Source organism: Phaenicophaeus curvirostris, chromosome 1 (genome assembly GCF_032191515.1).
Source record: "Phaenicophaeus curvirostris isolate KB17595 chromosome 1, BPBGC_Pcur_1.0, whole genome shotgun sequence".
NCBI lineage: Eukaryota > Metazoa > Chordata > Aves > Cuculiformes > Cuculidae > Phaenicophaeus > Phaenicophaeus curvirostris.
In genome coordinates this window covers 76,693,299-76,717,535 of record NC_091392.1, presented here as the reverse complement: position 1 = coordinate 76,717,535, position 24,237 = coordinate 76,693,299, and the positions used below count along the sequence as shown (strand labels likewise).

The 24,237-nt window shown below is 40.9% G+C and overlaps 1 protein-coding gene and 1 long non-coding RNA gene across 4 annotated transcripts; one reads left to right on the top strand and one right to left on the bottom strand.

Moving 5' to 3' along the window:
- Positions 1-756: 756 nt before the first annotated feature.
- Positions 757-1,615, bottom strand: LOC138724961 (uncharacterized). The gene is made up of 2 exons (XR_011338149.1): positions 1,502-1,615; positions 757-1,037 (listed from the first exon to the last, which is right to left on the bottom strand). It is a non-coding gene; the product is annotated as an uncharacterized lncRNA (long non-coding RNA).
- On the top strand, positions 1,073-23,863 carry STYK1 (serine/threonine/tyrosine kinase 1). 3 transcript variants are annotated; one of them, XM_069864589.1, is made up of 10 exons: positions 1,073-1,092; positions 14,146-14,250; positions 15,362-15,505; positions 16,455-16,703; positions 16,980-17,161; positions 18,835-18,918; positions 19,175-19,383; positions 19,627-19,667; positions 19,932-20,028; positions 20,719-23,863. In XM_069864589.1, exons 2-10 carry the CDS (start codon positions 14,184-14,186, stop codon positions 20,921-20,923), a joined length of 1,278 nt encoding a protein of 425 aa, XP_069720690.1. In that variant the 5' UTR covers positions 1,073-1,092; positions 14,146-14,183; the 3' UTR covers positions 20,924-23,863. The 3 variants fall into 3 exon arrangements, with proteins under 3 accessions (XP_069720690.1, XP_069720681.1, XP_069720697.1); XM_069864580.1 differs by lacking the exon at positions 1,073-1,092 and adding an exon at positions 6,856-6,930; XM_069864596.1 differs by lacking the exon at positions 1,073-1,092 and adding an exon at positions 13,078-13,096.
- Positions 23,864-24,237: the final 374 nt, after the last annotated feature.

The following is a 24,237-nucleotide window of genomic DNA, read 5'->3' as shown; positions in this document are numbered from 1 at the left end:
CCTTTACAGCATTTCTAAAGGAATGCAAGGATTTATAACGCCTTCACAGCGTTTTTTAAGGGAAGAGAAGGATTTATATTGCCTTTACAGCGTTTTTAAATGCCTGCAAGGTCTTACAACGCCTTTTTGAGCGTTCTTAAAGGAATACAGGGATTTGTAAGGCCTTTACAGCGCTTTTAAATGCCTGCAAGGTCTTACAACGCCGTTTTCAGCGTTCTTAAAGGAACACAGGGATTTGTAAGGCTTTTACAGCACTTTTAAAGCAACGCCAAGCCTTGTGACGACGCTGGGCGCTCAGAGGCTTGTTCACGTTTCCACTGGGCGAGCTTTTACCCCCACAGCCCCGAACAACCCCAGTCGCTCCCAGGCCCCGCCCCCGCCCCCGCTCCTCCCGCAGCCCTGAGGGGCGTCCGCCGCGGGGCTGTGGAGCGGCGCGGGCGGGGACGGGACACGCAAAAACCTGTGTTCTGGCCTCCCCCATCAGCCCCCCCCGCCCGCTCTGCCTCCAGGCTGGCGGAGCCGATTGATTCTGTGTTTCGCAAAAACGAGCGCTTGTGTGCCAGGCCAGCGCAGGCGGAAGGGCGCGATTTGCCCCGCCGCGCTCCTTCCAGCGCGTCCGAGCTCAGTCCCGCCCGGAGGCTGCAGAACAGGAGGTAACCCCGTACCCTCCTCGCAGGCCCCCTGCACAAGGAGTGGCTACAAAAAATGGAATAGTTTTGATTTAAGCTAAAGTAGAGTTCATTTTCATCCAAGTAATTGTTGGTTTTTTTGTTTTATTGAAAGTGAGGCAGAACGTCTCTCTGATAGCATGTGTTTTTTTTCTTCAAACTGTTTTTCCAGCCGCTGTTCGCTATTTGGAGGTGGCAGCTCCTTTTGTTCAGTGTGGTCTGTTCTGAGCAGAGGTGTCTGCTCCTCTGATCCCCTCTCTCTGTAGCTTTTCCCTGTCTCAAATGCAAGGTCGGGCAGAGGTGGCTCCAAAGCTCCAATCAGCGAGAGATTTGGCTGTTGTGAAGTTCATCATAAGATGCAAATCAGCCCTTGGAAAGAAATGGAATATGCATAAGATTTCTGGGAGAATTTATCCACATGCATGTAAGTGGGATGTCCATTCTGTCCCAGCTCCCGTCTTGCTGCCCATGATTGATGGAAATTGCTCCTTGTGTTGCCCAGCCCTGATGAAGGATGCTTGCTTTGCTTCAAAATGAGCCTTAGAGAGTTTACCTGCTGGCATCTTCAGTATCACCCTCGCCCTCCTCCTCTGCCCGCTCCAAGTCACCACAGGCTGTGTCACAACCTGTTGTTTCGGGAATTGGTCTAAAAGTAACCCAGAAGTTAGTTCTTGAGCCCAAAGTCTTGGGTGGTGATTGTGCTGCTTTTCTTTGGGGATTCGTCACCCTGCCTGCATGATGGAGAGGGACTTCATATTGACAGGACAAGCAGCAACAGATTTTAAACTAGAAGAGACAAGGTTTAGATTGGATATAAGGAAGACATTCTTTACCATGAGGGTGATGAGACTATGGTGCAGGTTGCCCAGAGAGGTCGTAGATGCCCTGCTGCTGGAAGTGTTCAAGGTCAGGTTGGATGAAACTCTTGAGCAACCTGATGTAGTGGAAGGTTTTCCTGTCTGTGGCAGGGGACATGGATCAGGTGTTATTTAAGGACTTTCCCAACCCAAACTGTGATTCTGTGGGAAACTGTGATTCAGCAAACTGCACTGTGATTCTGTGATATTTGTCTTTATGTTAAAACGAACAGAGAAGTTGTTTGTAAGAGTAGGTGAAGGAGGGTTGCAATTTTTCTGATGACTGGGCAACAAGACTCAAAGTTTGTCGAGTTTGTTGATACTGGGAATGGTGAGAACCAAGTATCTTCTCTGAATTGCCCATACCCCAGACTGTGTCCCATTCCAGATTAACATCCAAACCTTAAATAGTTTGGGCTGCCTCTTGGTCTCCTTTCCCAGCCACACAAACTCATACTTTATCCTGTTTTTAAGTGATTGAGCATATTAGTATTCTTATTGTGCATGAACCTTACTTATCTCTTGCTATCACCACCCATTTCACTGTCAACAGAGGATCTGAAAATGGCAATCCATCTTCAAAACAAACAAAATGAAGTATTAATTCACCCAGGTTATATGAATGTTGCAGAATTTATAACAGAACATTGTGTTGCCAAAGTTTTGCAGGAGTTCAAAAGCAGTTGAACAAAATCCTTCAAGATGTATGAAAAAAAATGTTGCATTTGGTTAAATAAAACCTTGAACCACAGGCTGCTGGAGACCTGGGGGAGTATTAAGGGAAATATCATTTTATGTTGTTAAGAGGTTTTCATTTCCCTAGGGACTCCACTGCCAGCTGCCTGAGGCATAGTACTAGGCTGATGGTTCAAGGTGACACAGTCATTTTCTTACATAATTCCCAGCTCCTAAATTCTGTGCCTTTAAGCTGTCTGCCAGGTGGTGCCTTCTGCTATACCTGTGTGTGTATGTGGTTAGAAGGCTGATTCTTGGTCTAGTGGTGTTGCTTCTTAAATACTATTCCATTACTGTATGAAAAACTGGGCGGGAAATACCATGTGTTTATCCATGTAATTCCAATAGCTTAGCAGCCACCATGCTATTGCATAATAATAAATGTGTTAAAATCAATTTCCAGTGACACTAGCAGACATGAGTGTGCTTTGTTACAACATATTGTGGCTTATTTGAGATTCTTCTCTACTGTAATTATGACACAGCAATGTGTTAGGCGGTGAATTACAGATGTAAAAATTATATTATTAAATAGAATAGTCCTCAAATACGCTTTTATGTAATGGTGTTACAGGTCTTGGTGATAACATACTGACCCAAACCACAGACTTAGTCCATCACATGTACTTTCTAGTTCTGAGGTCTCTGTGGGCATCCTTTCCAGGGATTACCTGGCTTATCTGCTTCTTTTTGTGTGAAGCCTCGCAATTTATTCCATACTGAAACTGTATGTTTCAGCTCTGTTCACCATTTTCTAGGTTTTGCCAAGAGGAGCTGTTGGGTTCTCACTGGAAAATGTGAACAGTGTAAAAATATGGTAGCAAAGAGCAGGAACTTAAAAGGAAAAGATTTATTTAACAAAAAGAATATAAGAAACTGAAAGGGAAAAGCTAAAAGTAACAGAGAAATACGCAGACATACTGTGCTCAAGATAAAGCACTTGGGAACTGGACAGAGTAGAACTGAACGCATGTGATATGAGCTGCATCTGACTTGCAGTCTAACAGTTCATCTGTCAACCTTGGAGTTCTGGGACAGCCTGTGGCCAAGCTACAAAGTTATGCTGTCAATAAGTACCGATTTGGGGACCCCCAAAAAGCTGCCATTCAGGAAAGTTATTTCTTTGAAGAAGAGGAAGACAGTGGAAGTTAGCCCAAATGCATGACATCTAACTTCTGACATTTGAGCAAGACATGCCAATCAAGAACTAGGTTACCCTTTATAGCCATGATGTCAGTGTTAGGGAGAGAGGATTTCAGTACTTCAGTCGCTTTACAGAAGTTCTTATGACCTTGTATTACTAATACAGAAAATGCAGGGCAACCAGTTTCATTCAGCTGTGTTCAATGAATCCCAGCTTCTGCGCCTGAAAAATCTGCAAAAGAAACAAAGGGGGAAAACAGTACTTTAGCCTACCTTTGGGATTTTTCCTGAGCATCTGGTTTGATAAGGCAGGGCTGATCAGGCCAGCATATGCATGAAACAGTGCAAATGAAATTTCCATTTAGATTTAAGAAAGGAGTTGGGAATGATAAGGTCTAGTTTGGCAGGACTGGGTGAGGGAAAAGACTGTTATTAGATGTGCCCAACTCTGAATAGAAGAAGTGCCAGCAATTTCCTGGACCTTCAACTGGCTGAAGAAGATTGATGTATAATCATTCTGGTTTTTTCATTTTCATAAGTTTTTTTTTTCCTTTATTTCCTTTTCATATAATACTAGCTCCTCCTAGCCTTTGCTCCTTTGGAAATTTTAAATAACAAAAACTGCGGAGATGAACTGAAAATTGAACTTCAATTAACATTTTCAAGAAAAATCCAAATATTAAATAGGCAAATTAGTTGTTCTCAAGTCAGAAGACCTGCCATCTTGAGAGGCAAAGCTCATGAAGCAGAGCAGAGACCTGGGATAATTATGGGAATTTCTTTCACTTCTAGATCATCCATTCTGATTCTTACCCATCTGGTGATTAACATCTTGCTTGCAGAAATAAAAGAGCACATACTGAGCCTTCCAACCTCTGTGGGCTTAGGCTGACCAAAAGATCAGCCACAGCCTATCTGCTGTATGTCATGGTTTAAAATCTTACATTAGGATGCAAAAGTAAGCCAGAGACCTCATTGCCTCTAAATTACTGCAGAAAAAAATGAATAGCACAGTGGCATTCAAAAAGGGATACTTGAATCTGAAGCTTGCCTTTTTCTGGACTAGCAGCAGTTGCTTGGAGCATGCTTACCTTCTGGAAACTGAACTGTAAAATTAGCATCCTTGTTAACAATCCTGCAGACAGGACAATGACTGATTGATCAGTGGTTCAATTGCTGTGTAGTCCCACAAATGTATATTGAGGCCCCTGGGCAGCTGTGTGTAGCTTATGTGGTTGCTGTGTGTGGACATTTTTTTTAATAAGGCCACCAGTCTGCTGTGTTTCAGTGTGCCTAATCATACTTGCTTAAAGAAAAAAGAGAGAGAAGGACAGAGGCATTTAATCAGGTGTCATATTATTCAGGGATGTGCACAGGATAGAAGCCTCATAGCAGAAGTTTGTTTTTCACAGGGCAAAACATGACAATAAATGACTGTTACCCCTTAACTAAACAGGGGGGAGGGGGGGGGAGGGGATTGTGGATCAATAAGGAAGATTAGATAGTCTGAGGCCTGAACTCTGAACCATAAAACATCTTCTCCGACCAGTCAGACTGGGAGCACAGCAGAGAGATTGACTGAGGAAACTAAAAGCAGCAGCAGTTACTGCTTTTGCATATGCACACCTTGAATATTAACCATTTGCCTTCCCAGTCTTTCTTCTACAGTTGGGGGCTGTAGAAACTGTGAAAGAAGGAGCAAAAGGAAGAAGATTGTAAATTATCACATTTTTAATCATGAATCTGAGTAGGTTTCCTCAGGTGCTCTTGGGCAAGGTGCTTGTTGAAAGTAACACATTGCAGTAAAGAACTTGTTTTTATGAGTAACTGTCCCTCAAATTTTAGACAATTTTTAATGGGAAATGAGGTATAGGACATATCCTCTACACCTTCCTGGAAAAAAATACTGCAGAGAGTCAATGCGAGTTAGTATTAGAATAACAGTAAAGCTGAAACCAGAGTCTGAGCTGTAGTGATCTTTCCAACTCAAGAAAATTTTCAGTCTAGAAGATGTCTTTTCTGGTTTCTCAGGGGATGAAAGTCCACATCACAGAGCTGTTTCACTAGTACTATTTTACCCACTTCTGCCGGTCTCTATGGAGAGATCAAGCAATGAAGAAAACCACTCCTGGTTTTTACTGTTTTGCACAAAAGAACAGTAAATGCCAGCTGGAAGAATAATCCCAGAGAGAAATTTAGGATGCACTGGTGTACAAATATGTTGATAGATAGTTTCAGTTATGGGTAAACTAATTATTGTATTTCGGTATCTAAAGCTATTGCCTTTACTGCAACTAAAATTTTTGCACAACAAAATTATATATGCAGTATGAAAATGTTAACAGGAGTAAGTTTTGCCCAAACTATTGGCAGAGATCACACCATCTCCTACATCTTCACAAAGCCGCCTGTGTCATGTTGTTGACTGTGAAATGAACTTTGCCTCTCGGCGATAAGTTTGATGTTGTTTTCTCTTGTAATACAACTACCTTCTAACTGCATGAAGTAGGTAAGCAAATAATCTTGTACAGACTTATACAACCAGGATTCAGGAATCTGAAACTCTTAACAATTTTTTTCAGTGATGGGGGAAGGCACGCCAACAGCCAAGACTTGCTGGGTGGGAAGAAAGTCCCCAGAACTAAATTGCTGTGGAGATGAAGTGCAATGAAGATTGCACCTCAGCAGAGAACAGCAGTGACCCCAAGGGCATCACAGCATGAAAAACTCACAGGGCAAGTTCAAGAATATTATGCAGTCTGACAGTCATTGCCAGGGCCATGCGGGAGTTCTGGACTAAACTGGTGGGACAAAAGGTTAAGGGAGAGCTGATGGCAGGGCTAGAAAGTTCTGGCAGGATGCAAGGACACGAGGGATACAAACAAGCAAGTCAGAATGTGAAAAAAAGCCCGTGTTGCTGCTGGCTGTTGTGACATGTTTTAGTATTGTTAATCTCTTCTCTCTTCATTTGCAGATTGTGTTCTGGATAGAAAGCTTTTTCAGCATCAGGAGTCTTAAGGGTTTAGTACAGATTTTCTGTTCCAAGAACCCTTTTTTTCTAAATGTGAACCTGTAATCTGAAGTGTACGATTTCTGTTTGTTACATTAGCCTGTGCCTCGATTTCTGTATGTCTGCCTTTGAAATTACGTTTCAAGTCCCCACCCGAGGACTCTTTGCTTTGCCTGTATGTCATCGGCGGGTGAGCAGCAGGTGTGTGGAAGCCAGGCAGACCCGTTTTACAAGTGTGTGTCTACCTCTCAGCTCATGTGTTGGATATGCACTCAAGTGATCTCCGTGGGGAGACAGCTGAGAAGACCTTAAGGAGTAAAGCACTGAAGCTGGGAAGGTCTGGGGTGGGAATATAAGTAAGAAGGAACTTAGTCATAAGAATTGCCGCTGCAGAAGGTAACCATTGATGATATCAGGAGTGACCTCAGACAAACCAGGAACCTGGTGCTTCGGGTAATGAAGCAGGTGAGCTTCGGGAAAAGACAACTGCAGGGCAAGAGAAGTGGTGTTAATTCAGGTAAGTGGGAGAAAACACTGTTGGAAGCTTAATTAATGAATATTTAATTTATTAAAAAGACTTCTATTAGCATAAAGGTGACCTAAACTAGGATACAGCTGCACCATAATGTTTGTATGACTGTGTATATGTGTATATACATCTGTGCATGTACTTACTTCTTGTATTGAAGTTATAGGGATTTCTGTGATCCTAATAGTGTTGGGGTTTGGGAAAAAAGAATAGACATATGTCCTCTACATGCAGGCTGATTTAAACAAAATAAATTGTAGGCGTGTTTTAAACAGGAAGGAAATGACAAAGGAAATAAATTTCGTATAAAACTAGACTCAGTTAACTGAAACAACGCAGGGTGATTTATGCATGTGTGTATAATATGCTGAGTATTTGGTCAAGTAATACACGTCAAAACTAGTTGACATCTAACTTCCATTGCTGTTGCTTGATTGTAAAGAAGCCAACCCTAATTCAAAGTGCTGCATATATCTAGATTTTTCTGTGAGTTTACCTGTTTGCATATATCAGTGTGCATGAGCTATTGATCCAATTATGAACAAAATCTATGTAAATGCACCAAGAAGCATCCAAAAATTGGGAAATTGTGGAACTAAAGCTGTGTACACGGCTTCAGCTCGGTTTCCTTGTGGCTGTGCATTTATGAAAGCAGATTCGCTTTCCATTTTGTAAGCCATCGTGCAGCAATGTGATATCATGCAGTATTTTTATTACATGGTGTTTTTTACAAGAACTTCATGTACACATGGTCCTTTGAAAAACTCCTTCATTCTTCTTTTGCCCTGCCACAGCTTTTGCTGTCACAGTTTTTCAGAATATCTGTATCAAGTTTGTGCTAGGGTTTGATACAGGCTTAACACTGGCAGTTACCACCAAAATGACAAGTCAGTCAGTTAAGAAAGAGGCAGAATGGCTGATGTTTTCAAAACTAGTGTGTGATTTTGACTACACAAAAGGAAGTCATACCTGAGAGTGTGCTGTTGAGGGTTTGGCCTCTAGACTTTTCATATTCCCAACAGCTCATATTCATATTCCCAACTCACTAAGAGTTGTACTCCTGACTTTTTTGTTTAATTATTTTAATTTTTATTTTGTAGATTGTGTTTTCAGACTTTCATACTCGGACTTCTTCAAGCTGCACAAATAAATCAATTTTTGAGATATTATCTGAGTTTAAGCAAAACTTAGCACGGTGAGAACTTGTGTATCTCCACTGATATGGTGCCAGTTCTAGCAAACCTTGTTAACATAAAAGGCCAGCAGTATAGAATTGTCTTGACTGATATTTCTCAATGCAGACTTTGCCTATTTTTTCTGCTCCCTTGCAAAGGAGCCCAGTTTGCCCCAAGTAATTCAATTGCTCAAATAACAGCACGAACCTAATTATTTGTTATTTTTCCCATGGTCTAGTTCTTCAGAAGTGGTCTTTAAAAAACCTAATTTTCTTTCACTCCTTTAATATACTTTAGTAGCAGCTAGCCTAGGTTTGATATTCAGATACCCCTTCTAACTTTGAACTGAGAGAAAATCTTGAGTCACTGTACATGATTTTTTGGAACACTTTATTTTCTCACAGTGTTTTGCACCTACCAGCTGTTGCAAAAGTGAGTTAGGGTACCAGATCTTTACAGCTGAAACATTATTACAGTCAGTACAGCAAGCCACAGGATATTATCAGTAATCCATGTTCAGGACAGAAGTAAGGTGGCTCTGGTATTTTATAACCTGGGTTGATTGGTTAGAATTTCCCATGCTACACAGTTGGAAATGCTGCTTGGTAACCCACCGTGCTTTACAGGTGATTCAATGGGACAGGGAAACCTTGCAAAGATGTGATAATTTTCCAGGCCATTGGAAATAGTCACTACGGTCTTCTGAAGGCAGAAGAGACAGGATATGTAGTCAAACAAACAAATACTTTTTTGCAGAAATATGTTCTGATGGCTGAGAGAGCTGGGGTTGTTTAGCCTTGAGAAGAGGAGGCTGAGGGGAGACCTCATTGCTCTCTACAACTACCTGAAAGGAGGTTGTAGAGAGGAGGATGATGGCCTCTTCTCCCAAGTGACAGGGGACAGGACAAGAGGAAATGGCTTCAAGCTCCGCCAGGGGAGATTTAGGCTGGACGTTAGGAAAAAAATTTTCACAGAAAGGGTCATTGGGCAGTGGAACAGGCTGCCCAGGGAGGTAGTTGAGTCCCCTTCCCTGGAGGTGTTTAAGGCACGTATGGAAGAGGTGCTAAGGGGCATGGTTTAGTATTTGATAGGAATGGTTGGACTCGATGATCCGGTGGATCTCTTCCAACCTGGTGATTCTATGATTCTATTAAGTTGTCAGGTTTGAGACCTGTGGGACTTGTTTTTTATTTGTTTTGGATGATGACATTAGTAAAACGGTGCACATTACAGGGGAAGAAATCTCTGTTCCACTGTTTGCTTTTCTGTGATGTTCTTCTCCCTCTTCTCTCACATTCAGTGTCCACAACTGCTCAGCCGTCCTGTGCCCACACATCGTAACTTCACTGCTGTTTTGGTTCCTGCAGTTCTCTGATAGCTCCCCTCCCTTTCAGCTGCACAACCAGGACCGTGTACTTGTGCATAAATGTTGCCTAAGCCTTGACTGGTGGCCATGTTCAAAGGTCATATAAAAGAGGAAGAAAATAATAAAAGCAGTACAGAAATGGTGACTGCAAAAGCTTGAGAGTTTAGTTCTTCCATTGAAAGAAATTAAGTAGAAGGCATCGTGGTTAAAGGATGTATTTTGTCTTTTATCAGTCAGACAGTATGCTGGACTGAAGCGAGTAATTACTCAGCTGTTCTTTACATGCCTGTAGTCATAGTACAGTCGGTCCTTACAATAAAAATACCTGGAAGAATATTTTTATAGTATTTTATAATGTGCAGTTAATGCAGGCCAGAAGTCTGGAGAAATAATGATATTAATTTCCACATCAGCTCATAGCACAGTTTAAAATCTAATCTTGGATCTAATGAAGATCCGAATGAGTCTTAGCCTTTGATTTATCATATTTAATTATTTTATTCAGCTGTTTCTTTAGACAAAATAGCTATTCTCTAATCAAGGATTTACACATTTGCACTAATGGTGGCAATTTGTTAGTTCCCAAGTCAGACATGTTTACTGGCAAAAGTGTGTATTTACTGTGAATATGTATAACATCTTATTTTCCTCAACATGGCAGGAGCAAACAGCATGCAGTTTCTGTGCATGCAGTTCTCAAGCCATCTCTTCCCATATATTCCATGGACACTAAAGACTTTATATTTCTCTTTCTTTTCAGTCTTCACCACAAGTTTGTCACCCAGGCTTCTTGACCCATGTTCTGGCACTTTAAATACCATTAATTGAGCCTGATGAGAAATTTAAGTCCATAAAATGTGGGAGAGGATTGATTATTTTAGGGCGAGTCACCTTTCTGATCTGGTTTATGACATTGCCATGTGAATGCTTCTGCTAACACAAAAGGGACATTGTGCATGTGGAAATGAATGACATGGGACTGGAAAAATCATAGTAGGACTTACGCTGGCACACAAGACCTGTGGATCTGTGCTGACATAGGGAATGGTTTCACACTACAGCTTTAGATGAATTAGCCATTCACCAGCCTGGGTGGTGGCACATCTATTTTCCCCAGTTTTGCTTCTGTATGTGTGTTCATGCCGCTTCCTCGAGACTGTACTGGCATCTGTTGAATTGATTGGTGAACAAATACTACTTACTAAAATGACAGGAAATTACCATGGCAAAAGAATGGTGCATTTTTCCTGCTAGGTTAGTTGTTTGAGTAAGTTTACCGTGCGATTAGTTGCACTACTGGGAGGTAAACAAGAAGTGAGAAGAGAGCAGAGAGAAGAGATGCTCCCTTCTTTTGGCATTGATGAGCACTTAATTCAGCTCTGCTGTATTAACAAAACCATATCCACATTCAGTATTGGGGCTTCCTGAACTGGTTTGAGCAGCCTTCACAATTGCCATCTTTTACCTCCTTGTTCCTGTCCCTGTGTGGTCCTCTATGCTTTGTCTAAGTTGGCAACGCAGGAGAAGAGCTTAGCAAACAAACATGGCTGAAAACAGAACACCATGTTTTTCTCCAATGTTCATCCTGTTGGCAAACGTGCCCAGAGGAGCAGTAAATGGCAGTGCAGGGCATATATAGGGGCTAATTAGCCTGGCACTGTCACCAGGCTGTGAAACTGCTGTACTTCACCAAGTAGCCTGCTAGTAGCAGTTTCAACATTCTCTTGACTGTAGGGTAGCTTCTAAGGTTTTGCCTTGTAGCTTTCATTGTCTAAAAGCAACTGCTTCTGGTATTTCTAGATACCGTGATCTTCATTGTATATTTAGGTTGGATATGGGGCTTTAGATTCAAGTATTAGTCAAATCATGGTTGCAGTCTGTTTGGAACTGTGTAGTATCTGAATGCTGTTAATAACACATTGAGCATTGCCCCCTAGGCCACTGTATCTATGTTGATTCATATTCATTACCCTCTCTCTGCCTTAGCAAAAACTCCCACATATCTCCAAGCCTGCCACCTCCTGATCTCTAGTCAGGGGAACAAATACTTTTTCAAATCTCATTTACCAAGACCTTCACCCTTTGTTGCTCCCGTTCAGTCTGTCTTGTTGAGAAGCTTTGTTTTAGAAAAGTTGATTTGCTTTATGGTTACTGTTTTCAAGGTGGGGGTGTCTTTCAGGAAGGGTTTGGAGTCTGAAACTGAGTGGAAACGTACTGCTTTTACCTTGAGCCTTGGCATTCTGAAGAAGGAGTAGCCTAGTACTGTGGTCATTACGTATTGTGTTTGATTTTTGTATTGAAACACCAACTAGTTTTCTTAAATAAGGTGTTAAGTCACATGTATGTCCTGCACAGTAGAGGACTTGATGAAAAAAGATGTATGTCCAAGAGAAAAAGGAAGGTCTCGGATTTTATTTAAACAATGAAAATAATGAATTTCAACTGAAGGAGGAGAAAATCAGAATAATCTGAAAAATTAGATCAGCCCAGGCAAGGAGAGCAAACTGTTGATGCAAATAAGTTTTTGCAAGTAAACAATAAAGATAAATGAATTCCAGTGAGCAGATTTAGTGGATGTAAAAAAGTAATTAAAAAAACAGTGGTATAGCTAAGCTGACATTTACTTTCAATTACACAACTTGTCCATTGCAAATTCTAAACTGGTGTAACACAGGATAAATTCGCCTGTGCTTATGACCTCTACAGCATTGGTCTTGGTGCAGCATAACACACGGACAAGTAAAATAAGAATACCAGTGAGGTACAGGGTTTGAACCTCTTAAGATATTTTTGTCCCCCTTATCCTGGCATAAAACTGGAGAACTGTCTTCATATGATACAGTAAGTACCTGAGCACTGCCAATATGCTTTCTGCTATGTGATGAGTATGCACCTACACACTGAAGATGTCAGTTCCACGTGATCTCCATGTGTTTCCTACTGGTATATTGCAAGAAATACTTATTAAAAGGATATAGTGAGATCTCTGTATTTCTGAGCTGTTTTGAGGATGGAAATCTAGGAACTGCAATAATGTTACCATTAGACAAGTAACCTGCAGAAAGAGTTAAGTGTGAGAATTCATTTGGTCTCCCCTGGCAAGTAGCACTGGTGCAACCTGGGTTTTACAAAAGGATGGATGCATAGAGTGTGAATGGACTTGTTTAATCAGACTTTCCCATGGTAACATCTGTGCAGCTCTGTAACCAGTAACAAAAAATAATGGGAGTGCCAATGTTAATAAAGCACCATACTAATGTAAGATTTTAAACTGTAGTTTATAGACTGAGGCTGATCTTTTGGTCAGCCTAAGCCCACAGAGTTTGAAAGGCTCAGTATCTGCTTTTTTGTTTCTGCAAGCCAGACATTAATTACCAGATGGGTAAGAATTAGAACAGATGATCTAGAAGTGAAAGAAATTCCCATAATTATCCCAGGCATCTGCTCTGCTTCGTGAGCTTTGCCTCTCAAGATGGCAGGTCTTCTGACTTGAGAACAATTCATTTGCCTACTTAATGTTTGGATAGGGGACCAATATAGACATGGTTGCTGCATCAAAGCTTTTTCCCATGGATCTTTGTGACTGAATGAGTGTGTTTCTGCATAAGTACAGGTTGGTATGCATGTGTTTATATGTGCCTGTGCATGCATATCATTTAAATGTGAGTGTGCATTTCTAGTGAGCAACTGTACAGAACAAAGCTGTTAGCTAGTGTTAAGGTGGAGCTTGGACTGTCTGTGACTCAGATTATACAACATGATTGCTGGCTCATGGTCCTAAAGTCTATTTTCCTGTGATGCGGACATGTCTGTTCATATGTGTCTTTCATATCTGTCTGTACCTGCGAGTGAAAGAAGTTAGGAATGTTCCTCTTGTGGTGATACCAGTGTGTTTGTGAATACGAGTTACAGACAGGACAGGTTGTCTTAGCGATCTTGCTTTCAGAGTATGCCTGAAAAGCTTGGTGCTGTTGCTGTATTATTGCTCCTTTGACTGGGTTCATGTTACAGTCACATGCTGAAAGCAGGTGAATTTGCTAGCATATTAAGAATCAAAGGAAATAAAATATGAATGACTTTTTGTGATATCTTGAAGTGCATACATATCCTATTTGCTTCTTTTTGCTGCTTCTGTTGTGCAATTGATAAAACATAATTCCACCTGTTAATTTAAGTATGAGAACAAACTCCGCTTAGCGTTTCATCCATCACCAACTTCCATAAAACCATACTAATATCTGTAAGAATGCCAGTTATTTCTATTATTGTTATTAACATTTGTCATTGGGCTTCTCCCAAGTGACAGGGGACAGGACAGTAGGGAATGTCCTCAAGCTCCGCCAGGGGAGGTTCAAGCTTCATTTAAATATAATGAAGTTTAAGGCTGTGAATTTTTGTGTCTATGCCAGCCTTTATGCCTAAGATTTCCCAGTTGCTTATGAAGCACTGGTAGAGCAAGTTGGATGTTAATTTCTCTCTGGTCATGCAGTGATTTGTAGGATTTGATAGTGGATATCCTGTATCATTCCCTAAGCCTCAAAGTCCCAGTGCTGCTTCTTCACACAGCCACTGATCAGAAGGGGTAGAAAGTTGGGTCACTTGTTGCTTCACAGATCATCCTTCCTCCTGATAAATTTCGTTAATATTCTTGTGTCTGTACAGAAGACAGGGGCTGGACACCCACTTGCTTGTAATTGAACATGACAGGGGATGTAAAAAGATTCACACGCATGCTACTGGAATGCAACAGCAATGACAAGCTATGTGGTAAGATTCACAGATTCCTTTAAGTAATAAGATTTCACATGCTGAGCAGGAAGGCTTTGCTAAAAAGGAGACCGAGGCCTTTCACCTCTTCTACCTGCATTCCAGCCCAGACAGAAGAATATGTCTGAGCTTTCCTTGCATTGTGTCTCAGGGTAGAAATTTCTTAGGGGATTCAGTCTTTGTGGTGGGATCAATTTAACATAATTTTAACCATTTTAGAGTGTATCTACTTTGAATGAGTCATAACATAGCCATTAAAGATTCCCTGAGGACCTAGTGTAGCAGTGGGGCGTCTTCTAGAAGTCTTATGTGTTCTCCATAGAATAAACAAAAAGACATACACTGATTTGAATTGAAATACAAATATCCGCAGGAGTAATCTGACTTCATAATGTAGAACAGCTGAAATTCTACATCAGGGACATGTAGAACACAGAGACACTAACACGTGGAGGTGAATCTAGCCCTGTCTGAGCTAAGGACCAGTCGCTAGGACCAGTCTTATGAGATTTTGATTTCATGACTTTCTATCATCTTTGGCAATTGAAATGTGGTCTTGCCCTATGCAAAGATAGTACCGCCTCTAAATCTGGGGATATAAGCAAATAAGTTGCCTATAGCATTCTTGTTAATGGCAATTTCTTCTGGTGAAATCAAGACCAGATAACCATGCCGTGTTTTCCTTAAAATGCTCCATATAATTTTAATGGAAGGAGCTGAACCTGTAATTGCACATGTATTTGCAATGGCATGGCAATATTCAGCCTTTCCCATCTCCCTCCTTTCCCTCTGCCCGGGCCAGCTTTGTTTCCCTGGTACATGATAGACATGGCTATAATTCTTAGCCTATGTATTAAGGCATCTAAATAAGTGACCTTAAGTGCAGGAGCACCACTGGTTTCATGCAGATTAGATACTCAACACCTTTGAAAAATAGGTTGGCAGCACTAGCAGTGTTTAGTAGCTATTCCAAGGAGCAGAGGATAGATACACATGCTTTTCGGGTGGAAAATTGCTGAAATATGTTGTCACTACTTTGTTATACAGAACCAATACGCATCAGGCTGTGCTGCTTATTCTTTGGCTTCCTATTTTCTTTTTCTGCTGATAGTTGTGCGTGAATATCAGACTGAAGTGATTGTTGTCCCAGTTATCCTTGTGGGGCTTTTTGTCATCGTACTAACTGTGATCCTTTGGCTCCACTGTCGAGGCTTGCGAGCAAAACAAGAGCAATCATCATCATCTGGAGAGCAAGGTAATAAAAAGTATTTCAACCAGAGGAAAGAATGTGGTTTCAGTGGCCAGAAGTCAAACCCATTTCCCCATTGCTTGAGCTGTTAGGCAACAGCATTTATGAAGAGCCTGAATGGTATTCAGCAATCTGGTGAACATTAGGACAACCAGAAACCCTGATTTATCCCACTTGCAGTAGTAATAGAGGAATCTGTAATACAGGTGGATCTGAGGAAACCTAAAGCAACATACCAAATGGGCTCATTAATGTCCTATGGTAGCATAAATTGCTGTCTGCAAAGTGTGTGTATGTAACAGCCTTCTAGATGCTACTGCAAGGAGAATTGCACTGGGATAATTATGAATGACAGTCGTTTCGATGTAGATCACACCTAGTTAATCCATTTTCTATACTTTCATTTAAGAAATTTAATTTCGAACTGCTGTCTCCCGCTTCCTGTGGGGACAGCAGAAAATAGAAAAGGGGCTAGTGGGGGGTAGGAAAACCTCTGTTGGTATTGCTGTGTAGAAATAAAAATCCAGTTCTGAACTGATTTTAGGATTGTAGAAGAAAAGGCCTCTTCAGCCTATATAAAAGAAAACAAGAACAAAGATAGGGCTTTCGTGGGAACACCCTGTACGTGTCACTTTCATAACAACTGGTAGTTGGTGATAAAAGAAAATGGTTGTTGCTACAGCACATGGGAATTCAGTACAAATGCATCTTATCTAGAAAGTTTACGTAGTTAAATATAATAGACATCTCCAAACTCATTCTGCCTCTTCATCAAATAGAGTAGGACAGAGATTCCTTTACCTCTTCAAGGGGTAGGATAAATAAGATACAATGACAGTTCTGTACTTTGGCCTAATTTCTGAAACAGTTTAGTGAAAAAATCAAAGAGCATTGCCACCTACTACAAGAGTTCATCTGTCTGCTTTTATGCATCATGTGTATTTGTTTTTGTCAGTGAATGACAAGAATCAGCAGGAATCCAGATCAACAGGGGACCACTATATCCAGCTGAGTGAGGCATCTGTGGAGAGCCTGCTAAATTCTGCATCCTTGACTCTGAAAGAACTGGAGATACCACGAGAGAAACTCTCACAAGGCACTTTGCAGCTCATAAGACGTGGCCGCTATGGGAACATCTACAGAGCACAATTGGAAACTGGGAACCCTGGGAGGACTAAGACTGTAGTATTGAAAGCCTTACAAGGTAAAGCACAAGGCCAGGATACACTTTGCCACAGATCTCTGTATCAAAGGCATGATGCTGGACAGAACTTTGCAGTCATTACTGGTCAAGAACAGGCTGTGTTCAATTTCATGTTAGTTAGTCAGAAAGGTGTATTGGTAGAAGTATCTCAGTAGGACTAAAGATGATTGTCGTTCACGTTAATTTTAAAAGCTACTCACCTTGTTATTTGCTGCCTTCATTTTTTTTTTTTGTTTGATTTGGAGTTGGTTTTGCGGTTCTCTTTTGCTCTTTCAGACATGGCTAGTTCCCAGGAAGTAAAGAATTTCCTGGGAAGGATTAAATTCCATCAAAATCTCGGCCATCATGAGAACTTGGTTGAACTAATTGGATGCTGTGTAGACCAGCTCCCACTTTATATGATCATGGAAGATGTGTCACTTGGTGACCTGTTGACATTTCTATGGACATGTCGGAAGGTGAGTCAAAAGAAGTGATGGCAGAATATCTTCTTAAGTTCCTTAGGTACATATCTATCCATAACTCATAGTATATGTCATAGATGATTCTTTTTGTCTCTTAATGCATCCATCTATATCAGTCTAAACTATTTCCATCTCCCAAAGAAATCTTACACAAGTCTGAACTCAAATAGAATTAGTGGATATCTCGATTGATACAAGTAGTTTGCAGAAGTTGACATACTTTTGTAAAGTGAAGTCCTACTTTGCAGATCATTGGTGTGAGAGTTGATATGGCTACCTGAATTTCTGAAAAGTTTTAAATAATTTCCCACTCCAAATGCTTTTAAGAAAACATAGCCGTTTTGGAACAAGGGAGAATGTCACTGAATGACAAATAATTGATTCAAATACAGGAACTGGAGCATAAACGTGAAAGGATGGTACTTGCACAGAGAAATTCTGCTGTTATCTATGATAGGACCTAGTGCTATTCTTTGCATGTATCAATAGCATAGAAAATGGGGTGATGGTGAGATGATGAAGGTTGCCAATGATACCAGTTAGTAAAGGCAAGGGCTGATCTTAAGGAATTGTAGAAGGATTTTCCAAGACTGAGAGACTGGCCAATAAAAAGAACAAATTTAATTCACTACAGTTAAAAATGAAATGATGCCCATGTAGAAAAGTAATCCTAGCTTCACATATGTAATGATGTCCTTATATCCACCCATTGATGATGAGTATTGAAATCACAGTACTGATTGTATGAAAATATACAGTCTGATGAAAATGTTAACTCAAGCCAAAAAGAAACCAAATATTAGGTGTTGTTAAGAAGGGCATAGAAATAAAACTCTGCCATGTCACTATGTAAATCCGTTATTCTTCCACATCTGGAACGCTAAATACAGAGATTGCTTGCTGTCTTGTTCAGCAGGACAAGGTGGTAGCAAATATAGCTAGTAAGTGCCATGTTCAAAAGAAGCAAATACAGGCAGTTCTTCATGAAGTGGAGAGTTGACTAAAGGAATTCCTTGCCACTGACTGCTTTGGATTTTGAAACTTTACATTGGTTCAAAACAAGAACAAATACATTCATGGACCATAACCTGTCAAAGGTCACTGAACATGTTGAAACTATAACCTTCTCAGGAAGTCCTTAAGCTGAAAATAGTTGGGGGCTGGGAAAACTACACAGTAAGCATTGTATGCTAACCTTATTCTCTTTCTGGGTGTCCCCTAGGGTCACTGTTACAGGCAGGGTAGTAAGGGAGATACACTGCTAATCTCATACCAGATGATCATTCATGTGTTATAAATGTGCTTTTCTACTCATCATTCTAATTTATAATAGATGTTTCATTAATCTGTATGGATTGTCATTCTCCACTGTTGTTCTGCCCATTTCTGTCTAACCTGTTCAACTCTTCTCCTCCCTTCAATTTACCCACCACTTGTCTATCATGTACTTGTCTTTTGCAGCACTCCATCCATCCATCCATCTACACGTCCATCCACGTCTCCCATCCAAGTATACTTATATTTCAGGCAATTTATGACCAACTGTGAAATTATCTGGCGGAGCATAAGATTAGACAGTACCCGTTTTATTAGATTAGAAGGAAATATTCCCAGTACCCTACTGCTAAGGTATTTGTTTGCATCAAGGTCTGCTCATTTGTTTCTAGGATGTAATGACAATGGATGGTATCCCCTATGACCTCACAGAGAGGCAAGTGTATAAAGTTGGACAGCAAGTTGCAGCAGCTCTGGTAAGTCCGCTCACATTCACTGCATTTTTCCTTTCTTGATGGATTGCAATACAAGTCTGCCTGGTGGCCTAAATCTTCTTGTCGTAAGCACCGAGGATGTGTTTTGTTAAAACGGAGCCAAATATTTTATGATTATTTTGGTGAGCATGTACCTCTATTCCACAGCATGGAAGACAGGCGTAAATTAAGTGAAAATTTATATCAATTAAAATTCCTTTTAAAATGACCATGGTTTATTTCTTTTCTGATTCTTCAGGCTTACCTTGAACAGAAGAAGTTGTTCCATGGTGACGTTGCTGCCAGGAATGTTCTCCTTCATTACAACTTCACTGCTAAGCTCTGTGGTTTGGGTCTGGCCTATGAAACTGTCATATATGGTGCCAACTCAGTCACACAGACTGTGCCAGTCAAGTGGCAGGCTCCAGAGCAGCTCCTGAAGAAATCCCCCAGCATCAAGGCAGACATGTATGATGTGATTTTTGGACTAAAAGTTCATTTGTCTGTCAGGCCTGTCTCTTTCACTCCTTTATATATCATGTCACATCCTGAAGTTCACAGTGAGACATATCTATTCTCAGCGTAATGCTCCACTTTACAGCTCATAGCTGCTCTTCTCATTTCTGCAGGTCATGCCTTGTTGTTTGTATCTTTTAAATTAGCCAGCCAGAATGGAAACTTGACATCACTTTGTTTCCTTTCTTTTTGCAGATGGTCTTTTGGAATTCTACTGTATGAAATGATTACATTAGGTAAGAAGATTTAAGGATAGTAAGAAACATGTAAGGAAGCAGCAAATTAGCAAGACCCAAAGTCTCCAATTTCAGAATCTAAAGTTGGACCATTTAAATAAGCATCCTGTTTTTTTCAACTTACAAAGGCTCGACAATTCCTTTTAGATGTCTTGTCAGTGTGAATTGTGGCAGGGTAAGAATAGGCTTTGGTAGAGAAGGAAGGCATTCTTCTGCAGAAGCTGCTATCTGCAAGCATTACCTTAATTCTTTTTGCCTTTCCAGGTGCTCCACCGTATCCTGAGGTGCCACCTTCTGATATTTTGTCATACCTGCAGAGACAGAACATTATGAAGCAGCCCTCAAGCTGCCAACAAGCCATGTAAGCCACTTGCTTTGTGGACAGTTGAACCTGTGATCTGCAGAGCTAAACAGAAGCGAGACAGATAAAACTAGATCTCAAAGTAGATCTCTAAGTCAAAATAGCATATACAAAAATATACAAAATAGTAACCTGTTAGCTGAAGAGACTTGCTTTCGCCTATCTGCCACATCTCCTTACTGGATTCTGCTACAAGAAACCTCTCTTTCCTGCGTTTGAAAATTTGTCTTGTTTCTGTTTCCATGTCTACCCTTGCATTTATTGCTCTGCTGCTTCCCTGCAAGGTGCAAGGCTATTGTCTTTCTCCTCTAATTTCTGGATTCTTCCTGAAATGAACAAACCATCCACAGGGAAGACCTAAGCCATTATATTTCCTCTTGTGAAGATATAATTTCTTTCAATATTCAGAGGCTTTTTCTCCCATAAGAATTCCCAGTTGCTGCTTCAAAAGGGAATCCCAAGCACTCTTCTTCCCTTTTCCCATACTCACAGTTGACATAATGGCAAACAACTGCATGCCTCACACATTATTATGTGGTTATGAACTTCAAGGGGTCATAGAAAGAACTTTACCTGAAGCAGAAAAAGAGGAGGTCTCCAGACATTTTAGATATGAGATGACTTGACTGTAGTAAAAGTTTGTGTTGATGCTTTTCACTCTCAGTGCCTGCTTCCTTCTCCATCTTACAGGTACAGCATCATGAAGTCCTGCTGGCAGTGGAATGCAGCTAACAGACCTTCTCCAGCAGACCTGATCCGATCCCTAAATAGAGCTATGAAGACCAGCAATGATCATGCTGTACTGCAGGTGCCTGAGCTAGTGGTGCCTGAACTCTATGCTAGTGTTGCTGGTGTTCTTGTGCACAGTCTAGTAAGTGAATACACTATACTCTGAAGGACCCTTTCACATGCTGGTAAAGGAGAATTCTCTGAGTTTGCCCTTTTTCAACACTTTGCAAGCTCAGAATGAGGTGTGTATGCTGAGAGGGATCCCTTTGTTTTTCAAACACGTTATATTTATCAGATCTCTCCTCCATGCTGAAACAAACTATTATCATCAGTATTTTTAAATCAACCTGTTGATACCACTGTGCTGGTGGTGATTTGAAAGCAAAGTGGGTTTAGAAAGCTGTCAGAAATGTAATGAGAAACTTGAGTGTATTGGGTTTGCATGGCAAGGTTTTGGTAGTGGGATGGATACTCTGAAAAGATGCCAGAAGATCCCCCCACATCTGATAGAGCCAGTTCCAGATGGCTCCAAGATGGACCTGCCACTGACCGAAGAGGAGTCCATTAGCCATGTTGGTAGCATCTCTGTGATAGCATATTTTAAAAATGGTAAAAGATACTGTGCAACAGCAGCCAGAAAAGAGTGAGAATATATGAAGGAAACAACTCTGCAGGCACAAGGTCCGACAAGGAGAGGAAGGAGGTGTTCCAGGCACCAGAAGAGAGATTCCCCTGCAGCCCCTGGTGAAACTGTGGTGAGGCTGGCTGTTCCCCTGCAGCCTATTGAGGTTAATGCTGGAGCAGATGTCCACCTGCAGCATGTGGAGGACCCCATGCCAGAGCTGATGGATGCCCAGAGAAGGCTGTGACCATGGGGAGAGTCCATGCTGGAGCAGACTCCTGACAGGACCTGTCACCTCATGAAGTGAGAAGCCCATGCTGGAGCAGCTTTGCTGTCAGGATTTGTGACCCCGTGGGAGACCCACACTGGAGCAGCCTGTTGCTTAAGGACCACACCTTGTGGAAAGAACCCATGCCAGAGCAGTTTGTGAAGAACTGCAGCCCATGGAAAGGACCTACATTGGAGAAGTTCTTGCAAGATTGTCTTCCATGAGAGAGACCCCACAATGGAGCAGTAGAAGAGCATGAGCAAGGGCTGGCAGAGGCAATGTGTGCAACCACCATTCCCTGTCCTTCTGCGCTGCTTTGGGGTGAGGAGGTAGAGAAAACTGGGAGTGAAGCAGAGCCCAGGAAGAAGTGAGGAGTGGGTAGAATGTGTTTTAAGATTTAATTTTATTTCTTATTATCCTAGTCTGGCTTTTGATTGGCCGTAAGTTATTAATCTCTGCAAATTGAGTCTGTTTTCCCCATGACTATAATTAGTAAATGATCTCTCCGTGTCCTTATCTCAACCCACAATTTTTTCATCATATTTTATTTTTCTGGTCCAGTTAAGAAGGGAAAGTGATTTAGCAGCTTGGTAGACACCTGTTGGCCCACCAAGGTCAACATACCACATAGAGGTTTCTTGGAAATCTCTCCCCATCCATTCTGTCCCAGGAATCTGCATCAATTAGGTATTCAAAAGAGGAGGTGTCTTGGAATGCTACTGGCACACAGCCCTTTAGGAGAAAGTGTACAGAGTAGGGGGTACAAATGGATAGTTTCCTGTCCATTCACTAAGGATCTATTCCAAGACAGCTGTGTACTTGCCTTTTAAGTGTTCAATAAACATCTGGGATTTCTCCAGTGCTTGGTACTCTAGCTTCCCATGGGAGAGTGGGTACTGTATTTAGAAACAAACAAGCGACCAATCTGCATATCTGTGGGTGTAGAAGGTGTTACATTAATGTAAAACACCTTTCATGTAGAGGGTACCTTTCCAGTAGTAACTTTCGGATCAGACAAGCACTCCAAGACAAAAGGCATATTATCTTATCCTCATCTCAGGAAAAAGTCTCTACAGACATGAAGTTCTCAGAGATCATCCTTAACCAATCATTCTTTTGAGCAGAACGTCATTTTTTATATGCTTATCTTTAGAGTTGCTAAATGCTGGGTTGGTTATTTTAGTTTTTGGGGGACACTTATCCATAGTTATAACAGCTACCATGAAAACAGTATGGAAATGTTAAGAGTACACCAAATAAATAAGGTCAATCTACATTAACATGATGAGAACAAGCATGCGTAGTGACATCATTGTGTGATTATGGTAAGAACATACTATAGCCTGTATTTATGTATGTAGTGACACCTTTGCTACATGGCTTTGACAGTGAGATTCTGGATATTGGACGTTACCTGCCCTATGGCAAGTGTGACAGTGTAGCATTTGGTGAATATTGTGGTGGTAACAGTACTTCAGGGTCTCACAGATAACTTCGGTAATCATATGAAGGCTATGAGTTTGTGCCCAGTGAGCTGAATATGAACTCAAGATTCAGCTTAAAATAATAGTATGAGAAATTCTATGCATTTAGTTTTCTTGTAAGCCATTTATATGCCATGCATGGATCAGTGGATACATTTTAATGTGAGATTCAGACTTGTTTCCAGTAAGGATTTTAATGACTAGGGTTGTTGCACTAGTGACTTATGTTAGTGCACATAATTTGACTATTCAGGTTGTGAGTGTTATTGTGAGGTTATTGCCCACAATTCAGTAATGCCTTTATTAAGGACGTAGGCACTACTTCACCCCCTTGCCCTAGGACAGCTGAGGGTTCAAAGTCCCAGTGGAAATACACCCTTATGTCTTCAGTGCCTGCCTGGAGCAGAGGCAGGGCTCTTCAACCAAAAAAAGTGATCTTTTTGCTTTTTCAGTACTCTTTTTTTTATGATATAAGGTACACAAAGCTTATCTGAAAATTTTTGGGCATAGATTTTAATGAATACACAAACTTTTTAAAAAATCAGAGGCACTTGAAGCTGCAAACATTTTTCCTTCATTTCAAAATAAGCAGAACCCATCTGCGAGACAAGTTTTCTTCTCTGCCTTCTATTGTTTGTGATTTCTGATTTAACAGTGCCTTGCTTTTTTTTCTCTAATTATTTTTGCACTTTGAGTAATAAAGGTTCTTGTAAGAAAAGTAAGAAATGCACATTAAAGGAATATTTTTCCTGTTCTGTGTGAAGAGTGGATTCACTCAATACCCCTCAATTAACATGACTCTTGTGCATGTATGAAGGGCAGAGTGACTCACAAAAGGCCAATTGAAGTCAGATCCATTGGGTTTCAGTCTTTTATGTATTTGACTCCCTGGTAATTTCAGAAAAAGTTGCAGGCCTGTAGCATCCTAACAAGGGCAAAATGAGATGTGTTAGCCATGCAGGATGCAAGGCTGAAAAAAGATGCGAAAAAAAGCTAAATGATAGCTGTTCTAAAGGGGAATTTGCCCTGAAGGAAGTCTTCAACCATTACCTTAGATATTAAAAAGATATGGCTGCAAAAAAATGACTTTAATTCTATTTTCAAGG

Coding starts and splice junctions, on each gene's coding strand:
- STYK1 (XM_069864589.1), top strand. CDS start 14,184: ATGACAGGGGATGTAAAAAGATTCACACGCATGCTACTGGAATGCAAC. Junction 16,704..16,979: donor AGTATTGAAAGCCTTACAAG/GTAAAGCACAAG, acceptor TTGCTCTTTCAG/ACATGGCTAGTTCCCAGGAA. Junction 19,668..19,931: donor GTATGAAATGATTACATTAG/GTAAGAAGATTT, acceptor TTGCCTTTCCAG/GTGCTCCACCGTATCCTGAG.